The sequence below is a fragment of the Petromyzon marinus genome (genome assembly GCF_048934315.1).
Source record: "Petromyzon marinus isolate PM22_M1 ecotype Great Lakes invasive population chromosome 80 unlocalized genomic scaffold, UKy_Petmar_22M1.pri1.0 chr80_unloc.4, whole genome shotgun sequence".
Taxonomy (NCBI): domain Eukaryota; kingdom Metazoa; phylum Chordata; class Hyperoartia; order Petromyzontiformes; family Petromyzontidae; genus Petromyzon; species Petromyzon marinus.
Window position 1 is genome coordinate 409,520 of NW_027422632.1, and position 15,214 is coordinate 424,733.

Sequence of the window (15,214 nt, forward strand, 5' to 3'; positions counted from 1 at the left end):
TCCACCACCTCCAGTGTGAGTCGTCCACCACCTCCTGTGTGAGTTGTCCACTCCTCAAGTGTGAGTCGTCCACCACCTCCTGTGTGAGTCGTCCACTCCTCAAGTGTGAGTCGTCCACTCAAGTGTGAGTCGTCCACTACTCAAATGTGAGGCGTCCACCACCTCCTGTATGAGTCGTCCATCACCTCAAGTGTGAGTCGACCACTACTCAAGTGTGAGTCGTCCACTCAAGTGTGAGTCGACCACTACCTCAAGTGTGAGTCGTCCACTCAAGTGTGAGTCGTCCACTCAAGTGTGAGTCGTCCACTCCTCTAGTGTGAGTCGTCCACTACTCAAGTGTGAGTCGTCCACCACCTCAAGTGTGAATCGTCCACCACCTCCAGTGTGAGTCGACCACCACCTCCTGTGTGAGTCGTCCACCACTCCTCCTGTGTGAGTCGTCCACTACTCAAGTGTGAGTCGACCACCACCTCAAGTGTGAGTCGTCCACTCCTCAAGTGAGTCGTCCACTCAAGTGTGAGTCGACCACCACTCAAGTGTGAGTCGTCCACTCAAGTGTGAGTCGTCCACTCAAGTGTGAGTCGTCCACCACCTCCTGTGTGAGTCGTCCACTCTAGTGTGAGTCGTCCACTCCTCCAGTGTGAGTCAACCACTCCTCCTGTGTGAGTCGTCCACCACCTCCAGTGTGAGTCGTCCACCACTCAAGTGTGAGTCGACGACCACCTCCTGTGTGAGTCGTCCACCACTCAAGTGTGAGTCGTCCAGTCAAGTGTGAGTCGTCCACCAGCTCCTGTGTGAGTCAACCACTCCTCCAGTGTGAGTCGTCCAGTCAAGTGTGAGTCGTCCACCACCTCCTGTGTGAGTCGTCCACCACTCAAGTGTGAGTCGTCCACCACTCAAGTGTGAGTCGTCCACCACCTCAAGTGTGAGTCGTCCACCACTCAAGTGTGAGTCGACCACCACCTCCTGTGTGAGTCGTCCACCACCTCAAGTGTGAGTCGTCCACCACTCAAGTGTGAGTCGACCACCACCTCCTGTGTGAGTCGTCCACCACTCAAGTGTGAGTCGTCCAGTCAAGTGTGAGTCGTCCACCACTCAAGTGTGAGTCGTCAACCACTCAAGTGTGAGTCGACCACCACCTCCTGTGTGAGTCGTCCACCACTCAAGTCTGAGTCGTCCAGTCAAGTGTGAGTCGTCCACCAGCTCCTGTGTGAGTCAACCACTCCTCCAGTGTGAGTCGTCCAGTCAAGTGTGAGTCGTCCACCACCTCCTGTGTGAGTCGTCCACCACTCAAGTGTGAGTCGTCCACCACCTCCTGTGTGAGTCGACCACCACCTCAAGTGTGAGTCGTCCACCACTCCTCCTGTGTGAGTCGTCCACCACCTCAAGTGTGAGTCGTCCACCCTTCAAGTGTGAGTCGTCCACCACCTCAAGTGTGAGTCGTCCACCACCTCAAGTGTGAGTCGTCCACCACCTCCTGTGTGAGTCGTCCACCACTCAAGTGTGAGTCGTCCACCACCTCCTGTGTGAGTCGTCCACTCCTCAAGTGTGAGTCGTCCACCACCTCCAGTGTGAGTCGACCACTCCTCTAGTGTGAGTCGTCCACCACTCAAGTGTGAGTCGACCACTCCTCAAGTGTGAGTCGTCCACCACTCAAGTGTGAGTCGTCCACCACCTCAAGTGTGAGTCGTCCACCACCTCCTGTGTGAGTCGACCACCACCTCAAGTGTGAGTCGTCCACTGCTCAAGTGTGAGTCGTCCACCACCTCCTGTGTGAGTCGTCCACCCAACCAGTGTGAGTCGTCCACTCAAGTGTGAGTCGTCCACTCAAGTGTGAGTCGTCCACTCAAGTGTGAGTCGTCCACCACTCAAGTGTGAGTCGTCCACCACTCAAGTGTGAGTCGTCCACTCAAGTGTGAGTCGTCCACCACCTCCAGTGTGAGTCGTCCACCACCTCCTGTGTGAGTCGTCCACCACCTCCAGTGTGAGTCGTCCACCACTCAAGTGTGAGTCGTCCACCACCTCAAGTGTGAGTCGTCCACCACCTCCTGTGTGAGTCGTCCACCACCTCCTGTGTGAGTCAACCACTCCTCCTGTGTGAGTCGTCCACCACCTCCAGTGTGAGTCGTCCACCACCTCAAGTGTGAGTCGTCCACCACTCCTCAAGTGTGAGTCGTCCATCACCTTCTGTGTGAGTCGTCCACCACCTCCTGTGTGAGTCGTCCACTCCTCAAGTGTGAGTCGTCCACCACCTCAAGTGTGAGTCGTCCACCACCTCAAGTGTGAGTCGTCCACTCCTCAAGTGTGAGTCGTCCACCACCTCCTGTGTGAGTCGTCCACCACTCAAGTGTGAGTCGTCCACTCAAGTGTGAGTCGTCCACCACCTCCTGTGTGAGTCGTCCACCCTTCAAGTGTGAGTCGTCCACCACCTCCAGTGTGAGTCGTCCACCACCTCCTGTGTGAGTTGTCCACTCCTCAAGTGTGAGTCGTCCCACCACCTCCTGTGTGAGTCGTCCACTCAAGTGTGAGTCGTCCACTACTCAAATGTGAGGCGTCCACCACCTCCTGTATGAGTCGTCCATCACCTCAAGTGTGAGTCGACCACTACTCAAGTGTGAGTCGTCCACTCAAGTGTGAGTCGACCACTACCTCAAGTGTGAGTCGTCCACTCAAGTGTGAGTCGTCCACTCAAGTGTGAGTCGTCCACTCCTCTAGTGTGAGTCGTCCACTACTCAAGTGTGAGTCGTCCACCACCTCAAGTGTGAATCGTCCACCACCTCCAGTGTGAGTCGACCACCACCTCCTGTGTGAGTCGTCCACCACTCCTCCTGTGTGAGTCGTCCACTACTCAAGTGTGAGTCGACCACCACCTCAAGTGTGAGTCGTCCACTCCTCAAGTGAGTCGTCCACTCAAGTGTGAGTCGACCACCACTCAAGTGTGAGTCGTCCACTCAAGTGTGAGTCGTCCACTCAAGTGTGAGTCGTCCACCACCTCCTGTGTGAGTCGTCCACTCTAGTGTGAGTCGTCCACTCCTCCAGTGTGAGTCAACCACTCCTCCTGTGTGAGTCGTCCACCACCTCCAGTGTGAGTCGTCCACCACTCAAGTGTGAGTCGACGACCACCTCCTGTGTGAGTCGTCCACCACTCAAGTGTGAGTCGTCCAGTCAAGTGTGAGTCGTCCACCAGCTCCTGTGTGAGTCAACCACTCCTCCAGTGTGAGTCGTCCAGTCAAGTGTGAGTCGTCCACCACCTCCTGTGTGAGTCGTCCACCACTCAAGTGTGAGTCGTCCACCACTCAAGTGTGAGTCGTCCACCACCTCAAGTGTGAGTCGTCCACCACTCAAGTGTGAGTCGACCACTACTCAAGTGTGAGTCGTCCACCACCTCCTGTGTGAGTCGTCCACTACTCAAGTGTGAGTCGTCCACTCCTCAAGTGTGAGTCGTCCACTACTCAAGTGTGAGTCGTCCACCACTCAAGTGTGAGTCGTCCACCACCTCCTGTGTGAGTCGACCACCACCTCCTGTGTGAGTCGTCCACCACTCAAGTGTGAGTCGTCCACCACTCCTCCTGTGTGAGTCGTCCACCACCTCAAGTGTGAGTCGTCCACCCTTCAAGTGTGAGTCGTCCACCACCTCAAGTGTGAGTCGTCCACCACCTCAAGTGTGAGTCGTCCACCACCTCCTGTGTGAGTCGTCCACCACCTCCTGTGTGAGTCGTCCACCACTCAAGTGTGAGTCGTCCATCACCTCCTGTGTGAGTCGTCCACTCCTCAAGTGTGAGTCGTCCACCACCTCCAGTGTGAGTCGACCACTCCTCTAGTGTGAGTCGTCCACCACTCAAGTGTGAGTCGACCACTCCTCAAGTGTGAGTCGTCCACCACTCAAGTGTGAGTCGTCCACCACCTCAAGTGTGAGTCGTCCACCACCTCTTGTGTGAGTCGACCACCACCTCAAGTGTGAGTCGTCCACTCAAGTGTGAGTCGTCCACTCCTCAAGTGTGAGTCGTCCACCACCTCCTGTGTGAGTCGTCCACCCCTCCAGTGTGAGTCGTCCACTCAAGTGTGAGTCGTCCACTCAAGTGTGAGTCGTCCACTCAAGTGTGAGTCGTCCACCACTCAAGTGTGAGTCGTCCACTCAAGTGTGAGTCGTCCACCACCTCCAGTGTGAGTCGTTCACCACCTCCTGTGTGAGTCGTCCACCACCTCCAGTGTGAGTCGTCCACCACTCAAGTGTGAGTCGTCCACCACCTCAAGTGTGAGTCGTCCACCACCTCCTGTGTGAGTCGTCCACCACCTCCTGTGTGAGTCAACCACTCCTTCTGTGTGAGTCGTCCACCACCTCCAGTGTGAGTCGTCCACCACCTCAAGTGTGAGTCGTCCACCACTCCTCAAGTGTGAGTCGTCCACCACCTCCTGTGTGAGTCGTCCACCACCTCCTGTGTGAGTCGTCCACTCCTCAAGTGTGAGTCGTCCACCACCTCAAGTGTGAGTCGTCCACCACCTCCTGTGTGAGTCGTCCACCACTCAAGTGTGAGTCGTCCACTCAAGTGTGAGTCGTCCACCACCTCCTGTGTGAGTCGTCCACCCTTCAAGTGTGAGTCGTCCACCACCTCCAGTGTGAGTCGTCCACCACCTCCTGTGTGAGTCGTCCACTCCTCAAGTGTGAGTCGTCCACCACCTCCTGTGTGAGTCGTCCACTCCTCAAGTGTGAGTCGTCCACTCAAGTGTTAGTCGTCCACTACTCAAATGTGAGTCGTCGACCACCTCCTGTGTGAGTCGTCCATCACCTCAAGTGTGAGTCGACCACTACTCAAGTGTGAGTCGTCCACTCAAGTGTGAGTCGACCACTACCTCAAGTGTGAGTCGTCCACTCAAGTGTGAGTCGTCCACTCAAGTGTGAGTCGTCCACTCCTCTAGTGTGAGTCGTCCACTACCCAAGTGTGAGTCGTCCACCACCTCAAGTGTGAATCGTCCACCACCTCCAGTGTGAGTCGACCACTCCTCAAGTGTGAGTCGACCACCACCTCAAGTGTGAGTCGTCCACCCTTCAAGTGTGAGTCGTCCACCCTTCAAGTGTGAGTCGTCCACCACCTCAAGTGTGAGTCGTCCACTACTCAAGTGAGTCGACCACCACCTCAAGAGTGAGTCCACCACCGACACCACCACCACCTCACAACCACCTCACTACCACCACCACCTCCACCTCTCACCACCACCACCACCACAACAACAACCACCATCACCACCACCACAAAAACCACCACCACCACAACAACAACCACAACCACCCACCACAATCACCACCACCACAACAACAACCATCATCACCACCACCACAATCACCACCACCACAACAACAACCACCATCACAACCACCACCACCACAACCACCACAACAACAACCACCACCACCACAACCACCAATACCCTCACCACCACCACCACAACCACCACAACCACCACCACAACCACCACGACCACCACAACCACCACAACAACAACAACCACTACAACAACAACAACCACCACAACCACCACAACCACCACCACAACCACAACAACCACTACAACAACAACCACCACCACAACCACCACCACAACCACCACAACAACAACCACCACAACAACAACCACCACAACAACAACCACCACCACAACAACAACCACCACAACAACAACCACCACAACAACAACCACCACCCACAACAACAACCACCCCCACCACCACCACCACAACAACAACAACCACCACCACCACAACCTCCACCACCACCACAACAACCACCACCACCCCCACCACCACCATCACCACCCCCACCACCACCACACCCACCACCACCACCACCTCCACCCCCACCACCACCACCACCACCCCCACCACCACCATCACCACCCCGACCACCACCACCACCACCACCACCACCACCACAACAACCACCACCACCATCACCACCCCACCACCACCACCACCACCACCACAACAACCACCACCACCACCCCCACCACCACAACAACCACCCCCACCACCACCACCACCACCATCACCACCACCACCACAACAACCACCCCCACCACCACCACCACCACCATCACCACCACCACAACAACCACCACCACCACCACAACAACAACAACCACCACCACCATCACCACCACCACCACCCCCACCACCACCACCACAACAACCCCCACCACCACAACCACCACCACAGCCACCACCACAACCACCACCACCACCACACCCACCACCACCACCACCACCTCCACCCCCACCACCACCACCACCACCCCCACCACCACCATCACCACCCCGACCACCACCACCACCACCACAACAACCACCACCACCATCACCACCCCACCACCACCACCACCACAACAACCACCACCACCACCCCCACCACCACAACAACCACCCCCACCACCACCACCACCACCATCACCACCACCACCACCACAACAACCACCCCCACCACCACCACCACCACCATCACCACCACCACAACAACCACCACCACCACCACAACAACAACAACCACCACCACCATCACCACCACCACCACCCCCACCACCACCACCACAACAACCCCCACCACCACAACCACCACCACAACCACCACCACAACCACCACCACCACCACAACCACCACCCCCACCACCACCACAACAACCCCCACCACCACCACCACAACCACCACCACCACCACAACAACCCCCACCACCACCACAACAACCCCACCACCACCACCACCACCCCCACCACCACCATCACCACCACCACCACCCCCACCACCACCACCCCCACCACCACCACCACCACCACAACAACCACCACCACCACCACAACAACAACAACCACCACCACCATCACCACCACCACCACCTCCACCCCCACCACCACAACAACCCCCACCACCACAACCACCACCACAACCACCACCACCACCACAACCACCACCCCCACCACCACCACCACACACCCCCACCACCACCACCAACCACCACCACCACAACACCCCCACCACCACCACCACCACCCCCACCACCACCCCCACCACCACCATCACCACCACCACCACCACCACCACCCACCCACCACCACCACCCCCACCACCACCACCACCACAACAACCACCACCACAACAACAACAACAACCACCACCACCATCACCACCACCACCACCCCCACCACCACCACCACAACAACCCCCACCACCACAACCACCACCACAACCACAACCACCACCCCCACCACCACCACCACAACAACCCCCACCACCACCACCACCACCCCCACCACCACCACCACCACAACAACCCCCACCACCACAACCACCACCACAACCACCACCACAACCACCACCCCCACCACCACCACCACCACCACAACAACCCCCACCACCACCACCACAACCACCACCACCACCATCACCACCACAACCACCACCACCACAACCCCCACCACCACCACCACAACCACCACCACCACAACCCCCACCACAACAACCACAACCCCCACCACCACCACCACCACCCCCACCACCACCACCACCCCCACCACCACCACCACAACCACCACCACCACAACCACCACAACCACCACAACCACCACCACAACCACAACAACCACTACAACAACAACCACCACAACCACCACCACAACCACCACAACAACAACCACCACAACAACAACCACCACCACAACAACAACCACCACAACAACAACCACCACCACAACAACAACCACCCCCACCACCACCACCACAACAACAACAACCACCACCACAACCTCCACCACCACCACAACAACCACCACCACCCCCACCACCACCATCACCACCCCCACCACCACCACCACCACACCCACCACCACCACCACCACCTCCACCCCCACCACCACCACCACCACCCCCACCACCACCATCACCACCCCGACCACCACCACCACCACCACAACAACCACCACCACCACCACCATCACCACCCCCACCACCACCACCACCACAACAACCACCACCACCACCCCCACCACCACCACCACCCCCACCACCACAACAACCACCCCCACCACCACCACCACCACCATCACCACCACCACCACCACAACAACCACCCCCACCACCACCACCACAACACCACCACCACCACCACCACAACAACAACAACCACCACCACCATCACCACCACCACCACCCCCACCACCACCACCACAACAACCCCCACCACCACAACCACCACCACAACCACCACCACAACCACCACCACCACAACCACCACCCCCACCACCACCACAACAACCCCCACCACCACCACCACAACCACCACCACCACCACAACAACCCCCACCACCACCACAACAACCACCACCACCACCACCACCACCCCCACCACCACCATCACCACCACCACCACCCCCACCACCACCACCCCCACCACCACCACCACCACCACAACAACCACCACCACCACACAACCACCCACCACCACCATCACCACCACCACCACCTCCACCCCCACCACCACAACAACCCCCACCACCACAACCACCACCACAACCACCACCACCACAACCACCACCCCCACCACCACCACCACAACAACCCCACCACCACCACCACAACCACCACCACAACAACCCCCACCACCACCACCACCACCACCCCCACCACCACCCCACCACCACCATCACCACCACCACCACCCCCACCACCACCACCCCCACCACCACCACCACCACAACAACCACCACCACCACAACAACAACAACAACAACCACCACCACCATCACCACCACCACCACCACCACCACCACCCCCACCACCACCACCACAACAACCCCTACCACCACAACCACCACCACAACCACAACCACCACCCCCACCACCACCACCACAACAACCCCCACCACCACCACCACCACCCCCACCACCACCACCACCACAACAACCCCCACCACCACAACCACCACCACAACCACCACCACAACCACCACCCCCACCACCACCACCACCACCACAACAACCCCCACCACCACCACCACAACCACCACCACCACCACCATCACCACCACAACCACCACCACCACAACCCCCACCACCACCACCACAACCCCCACCACAACAACCACAACCCCCACCACCACCACCACCACCCCCACCACCACCACCACCACCACCACAACCACCACCACCACCACAACCACCATCACCACCACCACCACAACAACAACCACCACCACAACCACCATCACCCCCACCACCACCATCACCACCACCCCCACAATCACCACCACCACCACAACAACCCCCACCACCACCACCACCACAACCACCACCACCACAACCACCACCACCACCATCACCACCACAACCACCACCCCCACCACAACCACCACCACCACACCCCCACAACAACAACCACCACCACCCCCACAATCACCACCACCACCACAACAACCCCCACCACCACCACCACCACAACCACCACCACCACAACCACCACCACCACCATCACCACCACAACCACCACCCCCACCACACCACCACCACCACCCCCACTACCATCACCACCCCCACCACCACCACAACCACCACCACAACAACAACCACCACCACCCCCACCACCACCACCACCACCCCCACTACCACCACCACATCATCACCACCACCACCACCACCCCCCCACCACCACCACCACCACCACAACAACCACCACCACCACAACTACCACCACCACAACCAACACCACCACCACAACCGCCACAACCACCACCACCCCCACCACCACCACCACCACCCCCACAACAACAACCACCACCACCCCCACCACCACCACCACCACAAAACCCCACCACCACCACCACAACAACCACAACAACCACCACCACAACAACCACCACCACTACCACCACAACAACCACCACCACCACCACCCCCACCACCACCACAACAACCACCACCACAACCCCACCACCCCCACCACCATCACCACCACCCCCACCACCATCACCACCACCACCACCACCACCACAACCACCACCACCCCCACCACCCCCACCACCACCACCACCACCCCCCACCACTCCCACCACCACCACCACCACAACCACCACCACCACCACCACCACAACAACCCCCACCACCACCACCACAACAACCACCACAACCACCACCACCACCACAACAACCCCCACCACCCCCACCACCACCACCACAACCACCACCACCACCCCCACAACCACCACCACCCCCACCACCACCACCACAACCACCATCACCACCACCACCACCACCACCACCCCCACCACCACAACAACCACCACCACCACAACAACAACAACCACCACCACCACCCCCACCACCACCATCACCACCACCACCATCACCACCACCACCACCACAACAACAACAACAACCACCACCACCACCACCCCCACCACCACCACCACCACCCCCACCACCACCACCATCACCACCTCCACCACCACCACCACCACCACAACCACCACCACCACCACAACCACCACCACCACCACCCCCACAACAACAACCACCACCACCCCCACAATCACCACCACCACCACAACAACCCCCACCACCACCACCACCACAACCACCACCACCACAACCACCACCACCACCATCACCACCACAACCACCACCCCCACCACAACCACCACCACCACCACCCCCACAACAACAACCACCACCACCCCCACAATCACCACCACCACCACAACAACCCCCACCACCACCACCACCACAACCACCACCACCACAACCACCACCACCACCATCACCACCACAACCACCACCCCCACCACAACCACCACCACCACCCCCACTACCATCACCACCCCCACCACCACCACAACCACCACCACAACCACCACCACCACCACAACAACCACCACCCCCACTACCATCACCACCCCCACCACCACCACAACCACCACCACAACCACCCCCACCACCACAACAACAACCACCACAACCACCACCACCACCATCACCACCTCCACCACCACCACCACCACAACCACCACCACCACCACAACCACCACCACCACCACCCCCACAACAACAACCACCACCACCCCCACAATCACCACCACCACCACAACAACCCCCACCACCACCACCACCACAACCACCACCACCACAACCACCACCACCACCATCACCACCACAACCACCACCCCCACCACAACCACCACCACCACCACCCCCACAACAACAACCACCACCACCCCCACAATCACCACCACCACCACAACAACCCCCACCACCACCACCACCACAACCACCACCACCACAACCACCACCACCACCATCACCACCACAACCACCACCCCCACCACAACCACCACCACCACCCCCACTACCATCACCACCCCCACCACCACCACAACCACCACCACAACCACCACCACCACCACAACAACCACCACCCCCACTACCATCACCACCCCCACCACCACCCCCACCACCACCACAACCACCACCACAACCACCCCACCACCACCACCACCACCACAACAACAACCACAACCACCACAACAACCACCACCACCACCACAACCACCACCACCACCACCTCTCTCTCACCGTCGTCATCCTGGAGACCCCTTGAGAGGCAGGCTACCCTCAGGGCGTCTTCCAGGGCCCCTTGGGACGACGAGGGGGCGTGGCAGGGGGCGTGGCCCTGGCGCGTGCGTGGGAAGAGGTCCGTGACGATGCCCTGGAACAGGGCGAGGTCCTCGTCCACTAACTTGGGGACGTTGACGTCACAGAGAGCCCGCAGGCAGAGCAGCTCCTGGGGGGGTGGGGGTGGGGGTGGGTGGGGGGTGGTGAGTGGTGGGTGAGTGGTGAGTGGTGGGTGAGTGGTGAGTGGTGGGTGGGGTGGGTGAGTGGTTGGTGGGGTGAGTGGTGAGTGGTGGGTAAGTGGGTAAGTGGTGAGTGGTGGGTGAGTGGTGAGTGAGTGGTGAATGAGTGGTGAGTGAGTGAGTGGTGGGTAAGTGGTGAGTGGTGGGTGAGTGGTGAGTGGTGGGTGGGGTGGGTGAGTGGTTGGTGGGGTGGGTGAGTGAGTGGTGAGTGGTGGGTGAGTGAGTGGTGAATGAGTGGTGAGTGAGTGAGTGAGTGGTGGGTAAGTGGTGAGTGGTGGGTGAGTGGTGAGTGGTGGGTGGGGTGGGTGAGTGGTTGGTGGTGTGGGTGAGTGAGTGGTGAGTGAGTGGTGAGTGGTGGGTGAGTGGTGAGTGGTGAGGGGTGAGTGGTGGGTGAGTGGTGAGTGGTGGGTAAGTGGTGAGTGGTGGGTGAGTGAGTGGTGAGTGGTGAGCGAGTGAGTGGTGGGTGAGTGGTGGGTGAGTGGTGGGTGAGTGAGTGGTGAGTAAGTGGTGAGTGGTGGGTGAGGGGTGGGTGAGTGAGTGGTGAGTGGTGAGTGAGTGGTGAGTGGTGGGTGAGTGAGTGGTGAGTGAGTGGTGAGTGGTGGGTGAGTGGTGGGTGAGTGAGTGGTGAGTGAGTGGTGAGTGAGTGGTGAGTGAAGGTTGAGTGGTGGGTGAGTGGTGGGTGAGTGAGTGTGGTGGGTGAGTGGTGGGTGAGTGAGTGGGGTGGGTGAGTGGTTGGTGGGGTGAGTGGTGAGTGAGTGGTGAGTGAGTGAGTGGTGAGGGGTGGTAACGGCACCGACTCCCGGCTAAGTATCTGTAGCCAGGCCCAATGACCATCACGAAGGCCCTTAATGACCAAACTTGTTCTCAAGCTGTCGCGACCGCAGGAATAACTCTTTGGTCATTTCGGTGAAGTCAGGTGGCAAGAAAATAAATTAATTAATATAGTACGACGTTTCGATTGCAACGCAAGCTACCGTCATCAGGTAGAACTACATTTGAGAGAGAGATAAAACACAGACACGGAGACACAGAGAGAGAGAGAGACACACGCAGAGAGAGACAACACAGAGAGAGACACACAACATAGACACACAGAGACACACAACATAGACACACAGAGACACACAGACACACACAGAGACACACACACAGACACAGCCACACACACAGAGACACACAGACACACACAGACACACACACAGACACACACAGAGACACACAGACACACACAGACACACACTGAGACACACAGACACACACAGAGACACAGACACACACAGACACACAGACACACACACAGACACACACAGACACACAGACACACACACAGACACACACAGAGACACAGACACACACAGACACACACACAGACACACACACAGACACACACACACAGACACACTCACACAGACACACACACAGACACACACACACAGACACACTCACACAGACACACACTCACACCCACCTCGTCCATGTGCGGCTGCTCCCGTTTGAGGTTGCCGGCAGTGGAGATCACAGTCTTCACTGCCCTCATGCCAAAGTCGTAGTGGTCCTACACACAGACGTGGTGGTGGTGGTAATGGTGGTGATGGTGGTGATGGTGGTGGTGATGGTGGTGGTGGTGATGGTGGTGGTGGTGATGGTGGTGGTGGTGGTGATGGTGGTGGTGGTGATGGTGGTGGTGGTGGTGGTGATGGTGGTGATGATGGTGATGGTGGTGATGGTGGTGGTGGTGGTGATGGTGGTGGTGGTGATGGTGGTGGTGATGATGGTGGTGGTGGTGGTGTTGTTGGTGGTGATGGTGGTGGTGGTGGTGGTGGTGATGGTGGTGGTGATGGTGGTGGTGATGGTGGTGGTGGTGATGGTGGTGGTGGTGATGGTGGTGGTGATGGTGGTGGTGGTGATGGTGGTGATGGTGGTGGTGATGGTGGTGGTGGTGATGGTGGTGGTGGTGACGGTGGTGGTGGTCTTGTTGGTGTTGGTGGTGTTGTTGGTGTTGTTGGTGGTGGTGGTTGTGGTGTTGGTGGTGGTGTTGTTGTTGGTGGTGGTGTTGTTGGTGGTGTTGTTGGTGGTGGTGGTTGTGGTGTTGGTGGTGGTGTTGTTGGTGGTGGTGGTGTTGTTGGTGATGATGTTGGTGGTGGTGTTGGTGGTGGTGGTGTTGTTGGTGTTGGTGGTGGCATTGGTGGTGGTGGTGTTGTTGGTGGTGGTGTTGTTGGTGGTGGTGTTGTTGGTGGTGTTGGTGGTGGTTGTGGTGTTGGTGGTGGTGTTGTTGGTGATGGTGTTGGTGGTGGTGTTGGTGGTGGTGTTGTTGGTGTTGGTGGTGGTGTTGGTGGTGGTGTTGTTGGTGGTGGTGGTTGTGGTGTTGGTGGTGGTGGTGTTGTTGTGTCCCCGTGTCTCTATATGTCTCTGTGTGTCTCTGTGTCTCCCCCGTGTCCCCGTGTCCCCGTGTCTCTGTGTGTCTCTGTGTCTCTGTGTGTCACCTGCGAGCTGAGCTGCTCTGACGCTAGCTTGAATGTGGTGGTGATCTTCTTGGCCAGCGACTCGTCCCCGTGTCTCTGTGTGTCTCTGTGTGTGTCTCTGTGTGTCTCTGTGTGTGTCTCTGTGTGTCTCTGTGTGTCTCTGTGTGTCTCTGTGTGTGTCTCTGTGTGTCTCTGTGTGTGTCTCTGTGTGTCTCTGTGTCTCTGTGTGTCTCTGTGTCTGTGTGTGTCCCCGTGTGTCTCTGTGTGTGTCTCTGTGTGTCTCTGCGTGTCTCTGTGTGTCTCTGTGTCTCTGTGTGTCTCTGTGTCTGTGTGTGTGTCTCTGTGTGTCTCTGTGTCTCTCTGTGTGTCTGTGTGTCTCTGTGTGTGTCTGTGTGTGTGTCTCTGTGTCTGTGTGTGTCTCTGTGTGTGTCTCTGTGTCTGTGTGTGTCCCCGTGTGTCTCTGTGTGTCTCTGTGTGTGTCTCTGTGTGTCTCTGTGTGTGTCTCTGTGTGTCTCTGTGTGTGTCTCTGTGTGTCTCTGTGTGTCTCTGTGTGTGTCTCTGTGTGTGTCTCTGTGTGTGTCTCTGTGTGTCTCTGTGTGTCTCTGTGTCTCTGTGTGTCTCTGTGTGTGTCCCCGTGTGTCTCCGTGTGTCTCTGTGTGTCTCTGTGTCTCTGTGTGTCTCTGTGTGTGTCTGTGTGTGTCTCTGTGTGTCTCTGTGTCTCTGTGTCTCTGTGTGTGTCTCTGTGTCTCTGTGTGTCTCTGTGTGTCCCCGTGTGTCACCTGCGAGCTGAGCTGCTCTGAAGCGAGCTTGAATGTGGTGGTGATCTTCTTGGCCAGCGAATCGGCGCCGTCGAAGCCGAACGAGTAGA

The 15,214-nt window shown here is 58.2% G+C and overlaps 1 protein-coding gene across 1 annotated transcript; it reads right to left on the bottom strand.

The window, feature by feature from the left end:
• Positions 1 to 2,536: 2,536 nt before the first annotated feature.
• On the bottom strand, positions 2,537 to 15,211 carry LOC142908369 (dynein axonemal heavy chain 1-like). The gene is made up of 4 exons (XM_076058939.1): positions 15,126 to 15,211; positions 13,353 to 13,439; positions 11,607 to 11,814; positions 2,537 to 2,565 (listed from the first exon to the last, which is right to left on the bottom strand). The coding sequence occupies exons 2-4, from the start codon at positions 13,419 to 13,421 to the stop codon at positions 2,537 to 2,539; spliced, it is 306 nt and encodes a 101-aa protein (XP_075915054.1). The 5' UTR covers positions 13,422 to 13,439; positions 15,126 to 15,211.
• Between the last annotated feature and the right edge of the window lie 3 nt (positions 15,212 to 15,214).